Here is a 21,701-nt window from a genome sequence, read left to right on the forward strand (position 1 = left end):
GAAAGGGTATTAAAAATACAACTTAAGTCATCATTTTAATGTCATTTGCAAAGAATAAGGCTTGGGTAAGTGACACTTCCAGTTAGTCAGCAATTCCACAAGACAACATTATTCTAGATTTCACCCAATCATTGGCTAAACTGATGCTTTAGTCCACCATTGCAAAATTTACCTCTGCATTAAAACTATTTCACCCATCATAACCTGAAAGCCTTGAATGCCTTCATTTTGCAATTTAATAACATTCCCCTACTCCAAATGTAAAAGACTTAGGAACAGGAAGTGGTTCATTATTCTCTTGTGTTTGTTGCACCATTCAATGAGATCAGGGCTGATCTGAATCCTAATTCAATCTTCCTGTCATGGTTCCACTTCCTTTAATATCCAAGATGAGCAAAGAGATATCAAATCAAATTTAAGATTATTAATTGAGCTAGAATCTACTACTTTTTTTGGCAGTGAGTTCTACACTTCTTCCACCTGTTGTGTGAATACATATTTCCTAACTTGTATCTTAAATGGTCTAGCTCTAATTTAAGTGCATGTCCTCTTGTTCCAGACTCCCACACCATCTATCAATTCCTTTCAAAATCGCAAAATACATCAATTGAATCACCCTTCACCTTCTACATACCAGAAAATACAAGCCTAGGTTATGCACTCTCTCCACATGATTTAACTCTTGGAGCCCTGGAAATATTCTGATGGATCTACACTGATCCTTCCAAGGCCAAAATATCAGGCTGGATTTCACATTGCCCACCAATGGCAGGAATGTAAAATCCAGCAGGTGGCCTTCTTGCTGCCTTCCTGCTACTGGACATGTCTGAAATTTTACGGGGGAGAGGGGGATGCTGGCCCGCTTTGGGTCTGATCCCACTGCCACTGGTATTTTACACCATGCAGGAAGCCCAGTAAAGTTAGTTGTGTGGGCTGGTGTCAGGCAAAAGAGGGGTGGAAACCTCCTTTGGTGCTCCTGGGCCCATCGGAGGCATCCCTCCTCCAAGGTCATTCCCCCACCCCTCACCCTTCAGGCTTCCCCACTTGCCTCTTGAAAGCAGTCCCCCACACTCCTGGGACAGGTTGGCAGGCCAATGCAAGACCCCAGACCCTGAGCTCCTCAGCAGTGGTGACTGCACGTTGCCCCGGAGTAGCTACTGCTACCGGAAGCAGCACTCTAATACGGGACTTCCTATTGAGAAATGGGCGGAAGTGTTGCCTTAAAGCAATTAATCCTACTCCCCTCAGGGGCTGCCATCAGGATTGTGGGCGGACTCCCACCTGACTTTTTAGCCAGGGGTTGATGGGATGGAGGTGGTGGGGTGTGAGTGCTGAGGACCGCAGCAGCCCATAAAATCCAGCCCATCTTTTCATAGATGTGGTGCTCAGAAACAAACACAATCCTTCAGAAGTGTTCTGACTAGGGCTTTGTATAACTGTAGCAAAACATCCTCCCCCTTTATTTTCTAACCTGCTGAGTAGAACAGCTAATATTCCATCAGTCTTTTTGACTTCTACTTGTACCTGTGTTTTAATGATCTAGATACACGGAGCTCTAAATCTCTTTGGTTCTCTGCTGTTCCTAGCTTCTCAAAATTAAACAGATTTATCTTTCTTTGTTCCAAAATCGATGACCTCACACTTAGCTGCATTGAAATCCACCTGCCATAGTTTTGCCCACTCACTGAATCTGTCAATGGCTCTTTATAATATTATGCTCCCATTCACATTACTTAATATGCCACCTATTTTTGTGTAATTTGCAAACTTGAATATATAACTCTCTGTTTTGTTATCTAAGTTATTAATAAATATTAGCTTTGGCCTCAGCACAGATTCTTGTGGGACAGCACTAGTTGCTTCCTTCCAATTTAAGTATATATCCATTATCCTTACACTTTGTGTTCTACACCCTAGCCAAATCCTTAACTAGGTCAATAATTTACCTTCATTTCCATGGGCTTCAATTTTAGCTAACATCTAACCTATACTTGTAAATGAGCAAGGACATAGGAAAGGTCACACGAACAAGACATGAAGCAGGCAATTCTAGACAAGTAAATCTAACATTAAAAGCAGTGAAGAAATTTGAATACTGCTTATGAGAACGACTACTGCAGCTTTTAAGGGAAAGGAAATATATTTTTGAAGATACAGGTTCTGGCAAGAAAATGGAAGCAATTTGTATGTGAAGTCAGTATTAGGAAGGCAGCGGGCAGTGCATGTGCTATATCTCTTCAAAGGAAATGGTCTAGGGCCTGTGCCAATTTTGTGTTTGCGCCCAATTTAAAATTAATTTGATGAACGGTCAGTGCAAAACGTGCTCTATGTCGGCAGTTCACCAATTATGAGAGTAGCTGAACATGAAGAGCTTACAACAAAGGGAAGGGTGGGAACTGTCAAGTGCATTCAGTTTGTCTTTTTGGACAGCAGCCAGATGGCCCTGTGGCCCACAGTAATTTCTATCCCTAATTCTGGTGCAAGCTCCTGAGAAGTGTTGTGCTGGTGCTTGTTGTGTTTTGGAGCTATACTGATGTCTGAACCTGGAAATATAAGCAGGTTCATATCATATTGAGGGAGTGCCCTTCAGACAGATGAAAGGGGATGGTCTGGCGAGGAAAGCAGGCCCCAATATTTTTTTGTTGAGATATTTAAATTAGAAGAGTTTTCCAATGAACACAATTTATGAGAATTTACAAACACATTTGATAAAGCTCTTTAACTGTGATTTTCAAAGAAAAATTTGATTTTTCTGGCTGAAGGAATATTCACCTGCATTAAAACTATAGCTTGATGGAGGGTGCCCATAGATGTTTTGAGGATGGTGGCAAAGTAAGTTCTACAGGAATCTTTCTGGGGATCGCTGTTTGTTGCATTATTGTCGTGCCCAGTGAAGACATGTCCTATTCATAACTTCAAGCAGTCAGGCATGTTTGGTGGCGTGAGTGGACAATATGGCGAGAAGGCCAAAAATTGGTTTCACAACATCGTGAAGCTAGTTTGCAATCGTCTGTTCTGCCTGCCAATGGTGGGCCCTATTTCCTGCCCTCAGATGTCGGGAACCTCATTGTAATACATCAGTATATCATTATAAGGCCAGCCCGCTGGAATCATCCCCCCCACCCCCGCCCCACCAGATTATCTGTGCACAATGGTGTAATTGCACACTGGCATGTTTCACAACAGCATATAAAAGGCATGCACTTGATGGGCTGCAATTTGAGGGCAACTCAGAGGTGAGCACACAGTAATGTCGCGGCGTGCTTGCTCAGGTTGTCTGTTGGACCTCAAGGTTGAGGCGCGTTGGGGGGGTGGGGGAGAGGTGGCGTGGCAAGGGCTGCCCTGTGGTTGAAGATAGCGCATGAGCGCTTGCAGGTTGGGGAGTGGGAGAGGGAAGCGGCCACGCATTAGGGAAACCTTGTATAAAGTGATCTGCAGCTGAGGCAATTCAGGCACAGCCACATTGATATGATTGAGTGTGGCCTCTCTGCCCACTCAAGCAATGCAAAGTCTTCAAAGTGCCACAAAGTGCTCCAGAGTTGCAAACTAATGAGTGTTTTAGTGGGCTGCAGAGCAGCTGGATGACTGCACACATTGTACAATCTCCTTCCTAAAGCTGGCCATGGAGCAGTTACTGGTGGAGGTGCTCACAGTCCCTTGCAATGTCATCATCCCAGTTTGGACCAGTCTCCCCCATGGTTCAAGTTAACAGTGCAGCCTTGCAGTGTGGGTTAGGAGGATGCCTGCACCTGAGCTGGGAGCACAGCATGCAGTCCAATGGGCAAAGCTGCTGCCAACCGGATAATAGGTGGAGTGGGGCAGAGTTACATGGGGTTTCGGGCAGCCATGCAGCGCACTAAACTCTGGCCATCTAAGTGGTGGTCAGCACTCTCTGGGATACATTAAGGGCCCTTCAGACTTAACCAAGACAGGTTCTTAGAACACCCATACTAACCCACGTGTCTTTCTCTTTCACTCTGCAGGAGGAGTACATCAGGATCATGCAGCCTGGTGAACTAGCTATATGCCTCGTGGCTTGCACAGAGTGATGATGATGGAGAAGATACTGACAGAGATGCCTGGCTGCACAAAGGGAGGAGCAGCATCCTCTGGAAGAAGGGGCAGCTGGGGCTCCCGCACACACTGCCAAAGAGCCACTGAGAGTCATTGCTGGACAGCGCCTAACTAGACCCAGGGTCCATAGATGCCATCTTTCATTCCTGCAGATGACCGAGAACCAATGTCGCCGAAGACTGCACATGTCTAGGGAACTAGTCGGTCACATCTGCCAGCGACTGCAGGACTTGGTGCCAAGAGGTCATGGAGGGCATCCACTGCCAGTGGCCATGAAATTAACATTGGCACTCAATTTCTACTCCAGTGGCTCCTTTCAGGGCTCCACAGCTAAGCTCTATGGGGTATCATAAGCCTCCATCCAGAAATGAATCCATGAGGTCAAGGATGCCATCTTCACAAGGGCACACAACTTTATGCATTTTGCCCAGGACCAGGACAGACAGGATGCAACAGTGATTGGATTTGCCCAGATCTCAGCTTTCTCACAGATGCAGGGTGCCATCGACTGCACTCACGTAGCTCAGACATCCGCCACAACCAGCAGTCAACTACATCAACTACAAGGGCTTCCACTTGCTGAATGTGCAGCTGGTGTGCAACCACCACAAATGCATCCTTCAGATCTGCGCACGGTTCCCAGGGAGTGTGCACGATACCTACATTCTCAGTTGGTCAAGGATCCCTGAAGTCTTCCAGGGTCCACAGAAGCTGCAGGGATGGCTGCTTGGGGACAAGGGCTACCTTCAGATGACATGGCTGATAACATCCATGCAGGAGCCTCAGACGCATGCCGCAACTTGGCAGAGCAGAGCACTGGGATGCTGAAAATAAGATTCCAGTGCCTGGACTGGTCTGGTGGAGCCCTGCAATACAGTCCGCAGAGGGTGTCATGCATTATCGTCATCTGCTGCACCCTTTATAACCTGGCGCTGCAACGGGGAGAGGGGCTGATGAGGAAGAGATGCAGAAGCCAGAGGTCTCCTCCGATGAGGAGGAGACTGATAGGGATGAGGCTGAGGAGGTCCTCACAGGTGATGATGATGGGAATGAGGCCTTCATACTGGCTAGACAATGCAGGCATGTTCGAGAGGCCCTCATAGCTGCTAGATTTGTGGAGGATGAAGATGGCATGCAGTGAGGAGACAACATAAATCTTCACATTGCATCTGTGAATGTTTGACTCCAGTCTGGCTTAGGGCAGCGCACATACCCTCTGTGAGAATGTTTCTGTCATGGAGACGCAGTGGAGGCCCCAATGTTTGCTCAATTGCAGGAAGATGATGATGACTTGCAGTGAGGACATTCCATAGATCTTCACATAGCCTCTGAGGATGTCCGACTCCTGTCTGGCCGAGGGCAGCTCATTTGCGCTCTGTGATCTGGGTCATATCATAGAGACACAGCCATGAAACTTTAAAAGCATCTGATCCTTTGTCAGCCTTCAGCACCTGAGCCCTTCAGGAGCGCAGTGAGACTGGTCAGAGATGGTGAAGAGATGTCGGCCAGCCCCACCTTAAAGCTGAGAGCACACAGAGAGAACGATGGAACTCTGTGACTCCTGTCCACAACATTCTGGCAGCAATGACAAGCACAGTCAAGGTGCAGGCATCAGTAACGTGTCCAGGGAGTGAGGCTGGACCATCACTTTGGTCTGAAGGCTGCACAATGCACAGGGAAGAGGCCCTGGACTAAGACAACTGCCTTTAATCTCATCTGAGTGACAAGAACATTACTCACTCCCATTGGCAGGGAGACATTCTTGGGAGTTTATTGACAATAGTGAACAGTATTTGCAAGTGATTAACACCCATGCCCAGGATGTTTGCACTTCAGTCCCACACTCCTGATCTACGGGCACACAGTGCGGAGGGGAGCCGGGAGGGAGCAGGACCTCCTCATGAACCTGAGATGGCCAAATTGGCCATTAACAGGTCCAGGCAGTGGGCAATCGAGGGGGTCATCCAACCCCACTGTCTGCCCCTCTTCTGCAGCTATGTTTGTGTCTGGGTGTTCCCGGAGAGGGAGCGTGCATTGTCCACCGAGGCCTTCCACGCTCAGTGGGCACCGTGGGGACTGCAGTGTGTTATCGACTCCCTTAATCACATTTTGATTTAATGTTGGTAAGTTTCCTTTAAATAATGTCTTTTGTTTTTGCAGTTTCCCTTTAAGAGTCTGCCTTTTAATTTGTCCTTTGATTTGTTAATTTAGGTTATTTGTTTTGGCTCAAAAGAGTTATACCTTCTTAACTTTTCTAACCCTGCCACTACATCTTGGTGCTCCCTGGCCATCCACAGCAGGGGTGGAGGCAACCTGCTGACTGCTACGCCCTGTCTGTGATGAGCTTGGTGGGCGTCCTCTGGAGGGCTCCGGCCTGCTTTCAGGGTCCTGCTGTGTGGCAGTGGCATCCTCCTCGGCCTGTGGAGCTGGAGCTGCTGAGGTCACATGAACACCGGATTCGGATGGGCTGGACACTGCTGGAGTCCCCTGACGGATGGCCCCATATGGTAAAGCTGCTGATCCTTCTCCCTATGGGTGCCCAAGTGTCCCTGGCGGACTTTTTAAGGATGAGGGTAGCTGGAATGAGATCGGGCTGCTTGGCTCCCCTCTCACATACACATTGTTGGAGGCTAACTATGACATCAGCGATGGAGTTGAGCCCGCGCAGCAGTGCAGGCGCAATGTCCTGGACCAAGGTCTCCATGACGACCATCATCCTACTAGTGTTCACCTCAGTGCATTGGCATGCTGGCGCTATCACCTAAGAGTGAAAGTGGACAGACTCCTCCATCGTGCCTTGCAATTTGAGGAGTGCCGCAGACATTCCTTCCTGATGTTACCAAGCTTGCCTTTGCAGCTCCAGCCACTATGACATGGCCGAGTCCAGATGCTCGTCAAAAAATTTCTGGCCTTCAGCAGTCCTCCGGGTGCTCGACACCTGGGAAGTTCTTGCCGCCACCTGCTGTGGATCAAACAATGCGATGTGCTCACCAGACTGTGATCCTGAGGCTACTGTAAAGATAGGTCTAACCGAGGTGTGTGTCTCTGTGCTGGTGGAGGGTGTGGATGAGTGGTGTGACTGTCATCAAGGAGGGTGCCTCCAGATTCCTCTTCAGAGGTTTCTTCAGGGCTTGATTGGAAGCCCTGGGCCATGGACTCAGTTGGCTGTTTCCCAAATGTGCCTGTGAAAACAAGGAGAGATAATTAGGGCATGGCAGTGGTGTGTGAAACAGGACACTTCACTCATAGCATGGCTATCTGATGGATGTTGCGCTGCTGGATCCTCACTTGGCAGAACACTGCCGACCTCACTGTCAGCACAGGAATGGTCCAGATTGTCGCCGGCCAGTTGGATGGCTCTGTTTCCAAAGTCCATGAGGACTTTGACTTCAGGCATTCCTCCACCGGTCTGCAACCTCTCCCTCTTGTTGTGTGCCAGCTTGTCCTGCATGAATACAGATGGAGAGAGAGTAAGTGGGACCCCTACCAGGCCAGATGATAAGCATCCCTGGCATGTGTGGGTGGTGAGTGGCTCCATGGATGGGATGAGGACAATGAAGGTGTGTGTGAGGGAGTGAATGGTGATGTCCCTTGTACTGGCAGAGAGTGAGGGTCCTGTGGATGTGTGATGGGTCTGTGAATGTGTGAGTTGAGAGTGATGAGAAGAGTGACTTACCCTGGTGGAACAGAGAAGATCATTCATTCTCTTGCGCACTCTTTTGAAGAGTGTTGGCCCTGGCCACCACTGCCAATTCCTCCCAAGCCTGATTGGTCACACCGCTCCCCATTCTGCAACCAGAGCAGGGGTACAGGACATCGTGGCGGGCTTTCATGGCGGCCAAAAAGTGTTCCAGTAATGCATCATTAAACCTAGGAGTTGCAGTCTTTTTGAAACCAAAATCCTTTATTATCCCATGAACGAGAGAGAAACAACCAGTCTGTAAAAGACAGCACTGAAGACTATCAGCTGTAGACCAAGGCAGTTACACCGAAGCCCTTTTAATCTTGGAGACAGCTACATCTTTTTTTAAAAAAGCCTCCCAGCCTGATACCTAAATTCAAGCCCACCTGTAAAGAAATTGGACCTCCTGATATGGAAACTGTAAGTGCCTAACCTGGTAACCTGTTGAACATTTGTCTCTTCGAGTGAATCCTACAATAATCTTGATATCTGACTCCAGATTTTTGAACTCAACCACAATTCAAGAGTGGAAAAGACTTGTTTCTTTACTGTGGTCACAATGATTGTTCTCCTATGAATATTCTCAGAATAAGGGGCAGGCCATTTAAGACGGAGATGAGGAGCAATTTCTTCATTCAGAGGGTAGTGAATCTTTGGAATCGACTACCTCAGAGGGCTGGGAAGCTTAATGACTGAGCATTTTCAAGACAGAAATCAACAGATTTCTGGATATTAATAACATCAAGGGATAAGGGGATAGTGGGGGAAAATGGCATAGATCTAGACGATCAGCCATATCTGTTTGAATTATGGAGGAAACATGACAGGCCAAATAACTTACTCCTGTTCATATATTCCCATGTTCCTACAATGAATCAGACATGTGAACTATGCACTATTCTTTTGTTTACAACTTGTAAAAGTGTCCTATTCTCTTTAACTGTACATTTTCTCAGGAGTGTGTGTATGTGTGTGTGTGTCTGTGTGTGTGAGAGAGAAAGAGAGAGAGTGCTGAGTGATTAATATAGCATTTAGACTGTTGGGATGAATGTTAGAATAAATAATCCTCTTTATTTAAACCCATGAAAGCTTGCTGTTGGCTATTCAAATTGACCACTAGGGTCTATAAAACACACACATCTTCCTCTCCACAAGCCACATGGATTACGGACAGTAAAGGAAAGGTACAAGGATTTCAATTCTGTCCTGACCCTGCCTGCAATACTATTGATAAATCAAATGGAGGAGGATAGCCCCAGACATAAAACACTGCAGGTAATGGGTATATGGGAGATTGGAGATGCAAAAATATAAGAACAAATTAAGTGGAGATCGTATTAAAGGTACTCAACATTCATTTGTGATTATTTAGTATTGATCACAGGAAACATGTTGACTTTCCATATCTGTATCAATAAAACTGAGGACAGAATCATCCCAAATTTGTACTAAGTGCTGTAGTGGGCAGTAAAATGACGTTTTACCCGTTGCCGTGATGGCAGGTTTTTATGCCGTATCGTCCCAAACCCACCACATTATTTATGCACTGCCGGGAAACATGCTGTTTTGATGATGGGCGGGCTCTCATTCACTGGGCAGGTGAGGAAACCTCCGAAATGGGTTCCAGAAACTAAAGAAGAACGTCCCCAAATCCAGGGGAATGGAACAGGAAAGGCCCAAGAGAACAGTCTAGTCAAAGGACAAGGACAGGAATCTGGAAAAAGTTCTGGTCTGTGGAAGTGAAAATAAGGAGCATAGAGGAAGGCTCCAAGCTTCAAGCTTAAAGGGAGAAAGCTGCAAGATACAGATTTAAAGCAATACAGGTATCAAAAGCCAGAAGGTCCAAGGAGACAGCTGAAGGTCTGTAACTCTTTACTTTGAGTGTGTGAAGCAGTGGTGTTCTATTGGCATGGCTGAGTCAGTGAGCGAGAGTGTGTGGGAGGAAGCTTGAATGCATGTGGCAATCCGGGGGAGAGAGACACTAGGAGAGTTCAAAACTGGAGGTGGACCCTTGTGGAAGGGATCTGCGATAAAGCGTTATTTGTGAGAAGATTCCAGAGCAAGTTCTTTGAGAGTGGAGATTGGAAACCCTGCTGTGAAAAATGGAGTTCAATGAGACCAGTTGGCTCACAGTGTGACAAGCGTCTGGAGGGAGTTGAGAAGAGATCCGTAGAATCTGTTTGAGGTGGCATCTGTCACAGAATGTGTTGTGCCTGACCACAAGTCGCCTATTGGCTTACGTGGACTGTGTACTTACTGGGAACATTAGAGCATAAGTTAGCTTTTGGCAGCTTGTGTTATCTTTACAAATCTTTATATTTCTATAAAGGTATAGTTGTGGGTGAAGGACAGTATAGTTAATCTTTTCTTCCTTAAAAAATGATGTTTTATTCTTTTGTTAAAAGTTCATCAGCTGACTCCTGTGACTCTGTTCAGTAGCCACTCTCCATGTATCTAAACAAAAAATAAAGGCTAGGATCTATCAAGCCAGGTTCCGTCTGGGATCTGACATGTCTGGTAGTAACATCAGCTGGGACCTTAACACCCTTATCACAATGACAGAATTATAGATCCACCTTTTTTCTGGCTGTAGTACAATTCTGCTGTTGGGATAAAGGAGTCAGTTTTGAGAATGTGAAGCATTCTGGGGAGAAAGTGGTCAAGTGGTAATGTCACTGGACAAGTAATCCAGTGGCCCAGGGTAATGCTCCGGGCACAAGGATTCAAAGCCCACCTCAGCAGCTGGCGGAATTTGTGTTCAATTCATAAAATCTAGAATTGAAAGCCAATTTTGACCATGAAACTATCATTGATTGTTGTAAAAACCCCATCTAGATCACTAATACCCTTTAGGGAAGGAAATCTGCCATCCTTACCTGGTCTGGCCTTAATGTGACTGCAGGTCCATAACAATGTGGTTGACCCATAACTGACCCCTGATATGGCCTAGCAACTCACTCAATTTAAAGGCAATTAGAGATGGGCAACAAATGTTGTCCTTACCAGTGACACTCATATCCCAGGAAAGGATAATTTTTTTAAAAAGTCCCTTATAATCCGATCCAAAAAATACACAATTTTAAAACTATTTTAAGAGTGAACCTTGATCCTGATGCTACTTCTTTTGTAGCATATCTTTCCAGGATTTTATAGATCCAGAGCTGCTCAGACATATTGTAAATTTACTCGAGGATGCTGTTTCTCCTTGAAATACACACCTCCATCAGGGCAGAATAATCTGCTTTTTTTTCAAAGACAAAAAATATTTTCATAACTGTATTTTTAAAACATATCAGGGGAGTACTTTACTAAAAAAGTATTCCTCCAAGAATGTTCTTCTCCTTAAACTTCCACAGCTAAGTACTGAAACTGCTTACAACTCATCTTAATAAAGGTTCTGGAACGTAAATCTTACATAATAGGTATAACTAGAGGATTTGATCAATACCTTTGTTTAAAACCATATTTTGATTTAGAATTGTAATAGTGTTCTCCCAAGAAGAACATAAAACACTATTCTAAATGTGTCATTCTGTAAAATCACAGGCCATTTACACTAGATAAAACTGATGGCTTTTGCACAAATGCTGACAGTATATCAATATTATAATTAAATGAATAAAAATACTATAACAAACAGATCAATGAGTTGCATTGAGCAATTGGAAGTCAAAATACCTTAATAATGGAAGAAAACAGGAAAGATGAGTTGCTCCCTATTAATCATAGTCCTTTCAATGACCGTATACATTTTAGTCTTTCATGAATTTCAACCCACTTATTTCGTTAACTGAGGGAAAAGTCTGCATAATTTCACATTGATCCCTGCGGTGAACGAAGTAAAGCTCCAAAGTACTTAAGCATTCAAATTTCTCCTCTATTCAACACTGGACAGTAGTTTTCCACAAATGACTTTTTCTTGGTTGTAGCAGTAACGATTGCATTCCACAACGTCTTTTATTATCTCGTCTAATAGAGCTCTGCAGTTTGACCTTGAACCTTTGATCATATTTCTGGTCAGATCCAGTTTTGGTGTGAAGGAGTTCACCAACAAACCGTTTGGACCTTTACTGGGTTTCTGTCCATCAGACTCACTACCTGGAGGGAGAAAATAATTCTAATCTCTTGCCTCTGTTGCAACTTTGTTTTTTTTTAGACTATGCCTTCTATCTTTATGTCCCAGCAGGCTTTTTTGTATATCATGAGAGCATGAAAACAGCTAGCTGAAGTGAACTGGCAAATGAGGTTAAGGGATAGTTCAATACAGATGCAGTGGTAGATGTTTAAAGGGGTATTTCAAAAAACACAGAATAGATACATTCCAACAAGAAAGAAAAATTCCAAGGGGAGGTTAACTAAAAAAGTTAAAGACAGTATCAAACCTAAAGTCAAAGCATATAATTGTGCAAAGACAGGTGGGAGGTCGGAAGATTGGACATAATATAAAGGACAGTAAAGTATGATAAAAACATTAATAAAGAGGGAAACATTACAGTACAAGAGAAAGCTGGCTGTAAATATAAAGATGGATAGTCCGATGTTCATTAGATATTTAAATAAGAAAAGAATTAACAAAGTGAGCATTGACCCTATAGAAAATGAGTCTGTGGAATTAATAATGGAAAATGAGGATATGACAGATGAATTGAACAGATATTTTACATCGGTCTTCACTATAGAGGATACAAGTAATATCCCAGAAATAGCTGTAACTCAGGGATTGGAAAGAACTCAGGAAAATGATAGTCACCAGGGAAGTTTTAAGTGGTACTTAGCGAATTGTTGGAGCTGCAGGCTGACAAATCTCCAGATCCTAATGGATTTCATTCTAAGGTCTTAAAAGAAGTGGCTATTGAGATAGTTGATGCGTTGGTTTTAATTTTACAAAATTTCCTAGATTCCCAGAAGGTTCCATTAGATTGGAAAATAGCAAATGTAACTTCTTTATTCAAAAAGGGAGGGAGATTTAAAGCAGGAAACTACAGGCCAGTTAACTTAACATCTGTCATAGAAAAAATGTTAGAAGATATTATTAAAGAAGCTATGGCAGGGCACTTGAAAAAATTCAAGGCAATCAGGCAGAGTCAACATGGTTTTGTGCAAGGGAAATCATGTTTAACCAGTTTACTGGTGTTCTTTAAAGGAGCCACATGTGCTGTGGGTAAAGGGAAACCAGTGGATATACTGTACTTGGATTACCAGAAGGCATTTGATAAGGTGCCCCATCAAAGGTTATTGCTGAATACAAAAGCTCCTGTTGCAGGTGGTAACATATCAGCATGAATAGAATATTGGCTAGCTAACAGGAAACAGAATAGGCATAAATGGGTCTTTTTTTGGTTAGCAGGATGTCACAAGTGGTTTGCTGCAGGGATTAGCACTGGGGCCTCAACTTTTTACAACTTATATAAATGACTTGGGCGAAGGGACCGAAGGTATGGTTGCTAAATTTGCTGATGACACTACGCCAGGTAGGAAAGTAAGCTGTGAAGAGGACACGAAGAGACTACAAAGGGATATAGATAGGTCAAGTGAGTGGGCAATGATCTGGCAAGTGGAGTATAATCTGGGGAAATGTGAAATTGTCCATTTTGGCAGGAGGAATTAAAAAGAAGCATATTATCTAAATGGCAAGCGATTGTAGAGCTCTGAGATGCAGAGGGATCTGGGTATTGTCATGAATCAAAAAAGGCTAATGGGCAGATTTTTAAAAAAAATTCATTCATGGGATGTGGGCATCGCTAGCTAGGCCAGCATTTATTGCCCATCCCTAATTGCCTTTCAGAAGATGGTGGTGAGCTGCCTACTTGAACCACTGCAGTCCATGTGGTGTTGTCACACCGACAATGCCATTAGAGAGGGGTGTTCCAGGATTTTGACCAAGTGACAGTGAAGGAACGGCGATATATTTCCAAGTCAGGATGGTGAATGCTTTGGAGGGGAACTTGCAGTTGGTGGTGTTCCCATGTACCTGCTGCCCTTGTCCTTCTAGACGGTAGAGGTTGTGGTTTTGGAAAGTGCTGTCTGGGAAGGCTTGATGAGTTCCTGCAGTGCATCTTGTAGATGGTACACACTGCTGCTACTGTTTTTCAGTGGTGGAGGGAGTGAATGTTTGTGGATGCGGTGCTGATCAGGTGGACTGTTTTGTCCTGGATGATGTCAAGCTTCTTGAGTATTGTTGGAGCTGTACTCATCCAGGCAATAGGAAAGTATTCCATCACACTCCTGACTTATGCCTTGTAGACACAGCAAGTAATTAGGAAAGCTAATAGAATGTTATTGTTTATTGTGAGGGGAATTGAATATAAAACTAGGGAGGTTATGCTTCAGTTGTACAAAACACTGGTGAGACCACAGCTGGAGTACTGTGCACAGTACTGGTCACCTTATTTAAGGAAAGCATTTCAGCGAAGGTTTATTAAACTAATATCAAAAATGGACGGGTTGTCTTACGAAGAAAGAGTGGACAGGATAGGTTTGTATGTGCTAGAGTTTAGAAGAGTAAGAGGTGACTTGATTGAAACATATAAGTTCCTGAGGGGGCTTGACAAGGTGTATGTGGAGAGGATGTTCTCTCTTCTGGGAGAATCTAGAACTAGGGACCACTCTTTAAAAATATGGGGTCGCCCATTTAAGAATGAGATGAAGAGAAACGTTTTCTCTCCGATGGTGATGATTGTTTGGAACTCTCTTCCTCAAAAGGTGGTGGAAGCAGAATCTTTGAATATTTTTAAAGCAGAGCTAGATAGATTCTTGATAAACTAGGGGGTGAAATGTTATCAGAGTAGGCCGGAAGTTACAATCAGATCAGCAATGGTCTTATTGCATGGTGGAGCAGGCTCAAGGAGCTGAGTGGCCTACTCCTGCTCCTAATTCACATGTTTGATCCTCATCTTCTTTTTCGTCTGAAGGAAATTCATCCCTGTGAAAGTCTTTGTAACAGTGAGCCTGCACTGGAGTCCTCCTTTTATCTCTTCCTTAAACCTTCACTAAAACATCAATGTTCTTTAGAAGGTAAGCTGCTCAAGATTGGCTGATGCTCCATCCTCAATTATCTATACAAGGTTTGAATAACTTAGTTCGCTCTATAGTCAAACAGCCTCAAAATGCAGCCTTGTACTTACACATTCAATAAGACTTGTTGGCAGCATCCTCTTAGCCAATAATCCCACATTACTACCTTTTACCTTTTCTGCCTTTGTTAATGAAACACTCTCTCTATACACATTTACAAATACTATGCATCTATATATTTGGTCACATTTAATCTCCATTAGACCTTATCTTTAATTTCTTAGCCGTTTCACTCAAAATTGAGTTCTCTTTGAATAGAATTGTACACTCCCTTGTTAAATTTGAACTTTTTATTGAGAGAACTTGAATGGAGGATTCACTGAATCTGAATCAAAAGAACAAATTCTGCCCAATTTTTGTTCCATGTGGGTTTATACTCACCAAAGGATATAAATGTAATGTACTTAAAGCAGCAGAAAATATTCAGCACCCAAAGGTTTACTTGGCGGCAGAGTACAAGTTGATGAACTCCTGAACAACCTCATTAATAATAATGATAATAATTTCATTAGTAATTAATCTACCTAAGGGATCATTCATTAGCCTTTATTTCAAGGATATTTTATTCCAAAGATAAAAACACATTCAAAATGTAGTGAATCTGGCGGAAAAATATGGCAATGTGATTTTATTAGAAGTTCCAACTTACCTGTTGGTTTACAGGAAAATTCCTGTTTATCTTTTTAATCTGAGGGAAAATATTGAATTAGAGTTATTAATTTGTGAACAAGGTAGCAAAGTGAAGAAAAGAGAAACTTATGAATTGAAGCTTGTACAAATATAATATTTACATTATTGTTCTGGTTTGTAACATTGTAACACCATTTAAAATCTATTCATCTATGCATATCATTAATGCCTAGATCTAAGGTAGGGACATGTTCAAATTCTAATTTATAACTGAAAGGATTGGAACATCTTCAAAGTGCTTGATGCATAAAACTATTGCAATATAACCTACCTGCTTGATGCAAGATCACTTACTAACACACAAGATGAGTTGTAAATGGTCACGTGTCTATTACTGTAACTCCCATCAGTTTACAATATCTTAAGACTGCTGAACAAGAAAAGTAAATGATACAAGAGATACAACAGACCCAAATTGAAAGATAGTTCAGAGCTTATTAACAATTGACTCTCTTGACAGAAGTCAAATTACTTTATGGGAATAAACAGGCTTCTCCCAATTCCAAAGCTCGATAGACTGAACTAAGAAATCCCAGAATCAACGGAGCAGATCAAAGCTCTGTAGTCCTGTCACACCAGCAGTGAATGGTGGAAAACAGCTAAGCAACTGTCATGATTCACTGGGGATAATGCACTGTAATGTCAAGTCCCACTGTTCCCCAAGTCGTGACAAATGTGAAAAGTTTGACCAAACCACCAGTTTAATTTGGATTAGCAGAATACAAGCACCAGGTTTGTAAACTTAACAAGTAAATAACTGTTTATTAACAACACACACACACACACACACACACACTCTTACTTTAAGGGTGGGATAAAATACCAATCTGCATTACAGGATTTGATGGGTTGATTTTGATTGATGTCTTCCAAATTCCTTGCAGTTCTTTGTTGATGACACAAGGTAGTCTTCCAGCACTTTCAGTCTTTAGTTCACTGGTTGAGAGCTTACTTTTCAATGCCTCTAACAATGGTTTTCCCCTTTTCCTTTATACAGAGTTTTCTCAGAAAGAGGGCAGGTTACAGAGAAATGAGGTGTTTTCTCTTTGCAGGCTAGGAGTTATTCTGCTGCACAGTTCTCACACAAACCCTGGTCACCTGGGCAGGAGCCAATTAAAATGCTGTTGTCAGGCAGCTCCCTTGGTCCAGGGCTCCTTTCCAGCACCATCCTGTCTTTTTTGGCAATCTCTGTTCCAGGACTGCAACATTGTATATATCTCTCAACCTGTTCCAATAAACATGTCTTTCAAACTGCAGCCAGAAATAGAGAAAAATTAAAAGGATATGTTCTTGACACAACTAACAGGGGGAAGAGGCTCCACAAACACCTCCATCCTCAATAATGTAGGATCCCAACATATCAATGCAAAAGATAAGGCAGAAACATTTGCAACCATCTTCAGCCAGAAGTGCCGAGTAGATGATCCATCTCGGCCTCCTCCAGAGGTCGCCAGCATCACAGCTGCCAGTCTTCAGCCAATTCGATTAATTCTACTTGATATCAAGAAATGGGTGAAGCCACTGGATATTGGCCCTAACGACATTCTGGCAACAATACTGAAGACTTTTGCTCCAGAATTAGCTGTGCCACTTACCAAGCTGTTCCAGTACAGCTGCAGCCCTGAGATTTACCCAACACTGTTGAAAATTGCTCAGGTATGTCCTGTCTACAAAATGCTGGCTCTGTGGGCACCACCCACATCCCTTGAAAGAATAAAAAAATGCAGATCTTACGTTTTGTCTGCCTTCTCACCTATTCTTACACAAGCTATGCACAAGCACCCAAACATCAAGCACAGTATCTTACAAAATACACCAATAGAATATGTGTCCTGGACCCAGCTTTCTAATTTTTATTCAATTTGTGTCATTGTAGGCCTCGGAAAGAAGCCTGTCAGCATTGCCCAGCAGCGGCCCAAAAAAGACTGCACCTCACAGCACTCATATTTTTCATTTGCAAACCTGAGCACAGCTGCACATATCCCGATGTGAGAGTGAGGAGGTAGCACTGAGTGCTCAGGTGGAGAGGAGAGTATGACCATGCCAGAAGAGGAAGAGAAATGTGATGCTGATATGGCTGCATGGTTGCCATCAAAAATTCATTCTTCTTTAGGAAATGCTAATGTGGGCACTTGGTTCTTTTCAGTAGGTAAGCAGGTTTGAAGTACAGGCCATGCTGAACAATGCATCAATTTGATGATACTGAAGATGATTCCTATGACAATATGGAAGGTGACAGAGTCAGAACGGCAAAAGGCATTGGTGAGATGGCATTGCTGTATGTATGGGACCAGTTGAAGTGATGTACAATTGGCTGAATGATGATCTGAAACTTCCAGAAAGCGTGTTAGGTGTGACTATTGGCATCTGATGTCTAAAAGTAGTTTGACTCTGATGCCTACTGACCTCCCTAGCATGCCTCCTTTCATCCAATGCCTGTACAATTGTGGAATACGTACTTGGGGTACTTTAAAACTAACTCCCATCATTTATTTCAACTTGACTCAGCAATCGTCAAGGGGCTTTGCAGATTATAGTTAGACGTTTTGTTGCTCCCACAGCACTCATGGAACTTTATATGGCCCCTCCTTTTTTTTACAAACTCCTATGCTGAAACCTCAATTACAGTCAGCTTTTCAGTAATTTTGCAGGCATTTATTTCTTTATGGCCAAGATTTTGCATTTGTTGGGCGGGCTTGGCGGGAGCGGACGGGAACCTGACTGCTGCCCGCAATTGGCTCTGCACCGCCATTTTACGTGGGTGGGCCAATTAAGGCCCGCCCAGCATAATACATGACAGTGGCATCAACGAGAGGGGGTGGGCGGGGGCAGGAGCTCAATGTCCGCCGGGTCGCCAATTTAAAAGCAGCCGCGGCAGCCATGCGAAGGCTGCGAGTGAATCAGAGGACCCTCGGAATGGAGCACCTCAGTGCTGAACACGGCAGGCGGGAGGGCAGGTGGCCGGGGCAGTCGGCCCCGCGTTTTTCTGACGAGTGTCTCGCTGCCCTCCTGGAGGAGGTGGCAGCAGCAGAAATATACTTGTCCCCAGGGATGGGAGGAGGCCCCCTCACTTCACTAAATATGCCCGGGAGGAGGTGGCATTCAGGATGAGCTCCCATGATGTGGTGAGGTGCACATGGGCGCAGTGCTGTAAGTGGTTCAATGATTTCCTGTGATCGGGAAGGATGAGTGCCGTGTTAGCATGGGTCACTTAGCATAGCAGTTAGGAGCAGGACACCTACCCACCCACCCACCTGGACCTCAGAGTTCTTAGAGTGTGAGTGGCAAATGTCAATGAAGCAGCGTCTGGGCAAGCAGGTGAGCCCTGGCTGCTTGGAATGAATGTCTAGCGGCTTCAGGGTCACGAATCGGCTGAGCCCTGTGAGGTGTTCCTCAGGTGGGGTTGGCTAGGCTGCAATGGCGCTGCAGGTACAGGGTGGACTAATCAATGCTCCTCTGTCCTTTCAGGAAAAGACATCCTGTAACAATGCAGAAAGGTTGCGGACTGGCAGAGGATCGCCCCACATTCTAACCCTGAATACATATGAGCAGGAGGCCTTGGAGCTGTAGAGGTGCCATGTGCCTAGGTCAACCAGCCGTGGTGAGGTTGGGGTGCCACAGGGAGGTAAGAGTGCAGTGCACTGAGGTCAGAATGTCTGTAATAGCAACCATTCCCTGTTGTCTCTATATTGATGTAAGCCTCGAACATGGAATCCCCATTGATAATGGAAAGACAAGGGCACGCTGATCTGGGTGCCAGGCATGCACAGTAACAGTGGAATGACTTCAACTAATCACATGTCCTTGTTCTTCCAGGAGTCCATTGAGGTCAGGAGCCTGAAGGCCCGCCGCTCACCCCAGAGGGCACCGACCACAGAAACACACCAGTGTCACACCCTCAGCCAGGCAGGCACCAGCGCAGATACCAGCCGTGGTGAGGTTGGGGTGCCCTTGGGGTGGGCATTATATCAGCAGATAGTACCTTGGTGCACAGCGGTGAGGGCATTTCATACTTGCGCGAGGTGCAGGCGGAGGCAGAGAGTGCCCAGGGCGCCGGCAGTCAGAGGGCTGCTGGGGACCAGGAACATGCTCAGTCGGTGTCTGGTGATGTGCCTCTGGAATTGTCTCTGAAGCAGCAGATGCTGGATGTCCAGCTAGGTATGCGGGAGGATCTGGTAGAAATACATGAGGGAATGCGTGCCATGGTTTCCATTGTGGAGGAGTCCATGCAGAGCATGAGCAATGCAATGACCCTCAGGGCCGAGCACAATGCCTCCTCCATGGAGAGAGTGGTGACTCGCGTGGAGAGGCTCCTCCGGGAGCAGAATCGGGGTGCCTATGGATGTGCTCAGACCTGCAAGCCCTCACACCAGCAATGACCTCAGGTGGTCACTGTCAGTGTGGGAGATGGATTGGAACCCATATACCAGCTAGGTGCCCATCCATCAGTGGTGAGCAGGGAGGTCCAAAGCGACCTCACTGGTGCACAAACTGCTTGTTGTCCCTGTGGGCTCCTCTCAGGGCACTCTGGGTGACGGCAGCAGCTCCTCTGCCCCTCTGCCAGTGACCATGGCATCCAATGATGCAGCAGCGACTGGAGGGGTTGCCAACCTTGGCACTGGCCTCTCCCTCCCAGGCGGGGCCAGCACAGGCTCCATGTGCCAGAGGATGCCCACCAAGGTCATCAAGGTCAACAGGACAGCAGAGTGAGCAGACTGTCTCCAATGCCAGTGCCAGCAAGGGGGGAGCACCTAGACGTAGCACCCATGATCGAAAAGTTAAAGCACCTTATACACAACACGGGCTTATCACTGGTGATAGTTTTTCTCCCACTTTTATGTTAATTATTAGTAGGTGTGATGGAGAACACCATTCCATTTGATTTGTGTTATTTATGCCAGGTACCACAGCATTAAATGTGTTTGTGTTCAACAAGCGTCTGGGTGCTCATTAGTTCTGCAGGCGCAGGGTAACCCATGATTTTATGAGTGACTTGTTTGTCATTGAACTTTATTGAAAAGGCACACAGTGCATGTTGTTCACCAAGCAAATGTTCCTGTCAGGTATCGAGTATGGAGCCTGCAGCCCTGGCATGAGGTGGTTGCTCATCTTTGGTAGGCTAGCTGAAGGAGCACTGGATCAAAGCCTCCCAGGCATCTCTGCCTCCCTGGAGGTTGCCCGGGTCAGCGTCTATCCCCTTAGCGTTTTCCTGACCGTCTTCATCCTCGGACTCAATACTGGACTCATCGTCTGCTGCAAGAGCAGCTGCGTCAACATCTTCCTCCTCTAATGCGTCCCCCCTTTCCAGTGCCAGATTGTGGAGAGTGCAGCATGCAACCACTATCAGTGACACACAATCAGGGGAGTATTGCAGTGCACCCCGAATGGTCCAGGCATCGGAAGCACATCTTGAGAAGACCAATGGTTCTCTTTATCACAACCCTTGTGGAGGCATGGCTCCTATTGTACTGCTGCTTGGCCTCTATTCTTGGGTGGCAGAGAGGCGTCATCAGCCACCTTTTGAGGAGATAGCCCTTGTCGCCCAGCAGCCATCCATCCAGCCAGGCTGGAGCACTGAAGAGCCTTGGCACCTGGGAGTGTCTGAGGATGTAAGTGTCATGGAAGCTGCCTGGGTCCCTTGCACAGACTTGTAGAATCTGCATCCTGTGATCACACACTATCTGCACATTCATGGAGTGGAAGCCCTTCCTGTTGACGAAGGCTCCGGGCTCACCCGCTGGTGCCTTGATAGCCACATGTGTGCAGTCTATAGCACCCTGGACACGGGGGAAGCCAGCAATCACTGCAAAGCCTCTGGCTCGCTCTGCCTGGTTGGCCTCGTCCATGCGGTAATGAATGAAAGTCAATGCACGCCTGAACAGAACGTCTGTCACCAGCTTGACACAACAGTGGAGAGCTGATTGGGAGACTCCACAAAGATCACCCACTGACACCTGGAAAGAGCCAGAGGCATAGAAGTTGAGGGCCACTGTGACCAGCACCGCTGGCATAGGGTGTCCACCCACACTGTTGGAGCTGATCTCAGGGCTGGTCATCTGACAGATGGAGGTCACGGTCTCCCTTGAGAGGCGAAGCCTCCTTTGGCACTGCATCTTAAACATATTGAGGTAACTACATCGCTGCTTGTAAACTCTGGCAGCAGTATAGTGGCGTCTTCTGC

At 45.3% G+C, this 21,701-nt stretch overlaps 1 protein-coding gene across 1 annotated transcript in view; it reads right to left on the reverse strand.

Annotated features, from left to right (window-relative positions):
- The window catches only part of sntg1 (syntrophin, gamma 1), a 226,029-nt gene that overhangs the window by 84,731 nt on the left and 119,597 nt on the right, over nucleotides 1-21,701 (reverse strand). Inside the window, exon 12 of the mRNA XM_041190296.1 lies at nucleotides 15,480-15,518. Within this exon, the coding sequence (XP_041046230.1) occupies nucleotides 15,480-15,518 (39 nt within the window). The remainder of the gene's footprint in view (nucleotides 1-15,479; nucleotides 15,519-21,701) is intronic.

This window comes from Carcharodon carcharias, chromosome 6 (assembly GCF_017639515.1).
Source record: "Carcharodon carcharias isolate sCarCar2 chromosome 6, sCarCar2.pri, whole genome shotgun sequence".
NCBI lineage: Eukaryota > Metazoa > Chordata > Chondrichthyes > Lamniformes > Lamnidae > Carcharodon > Carcharodon carcharias.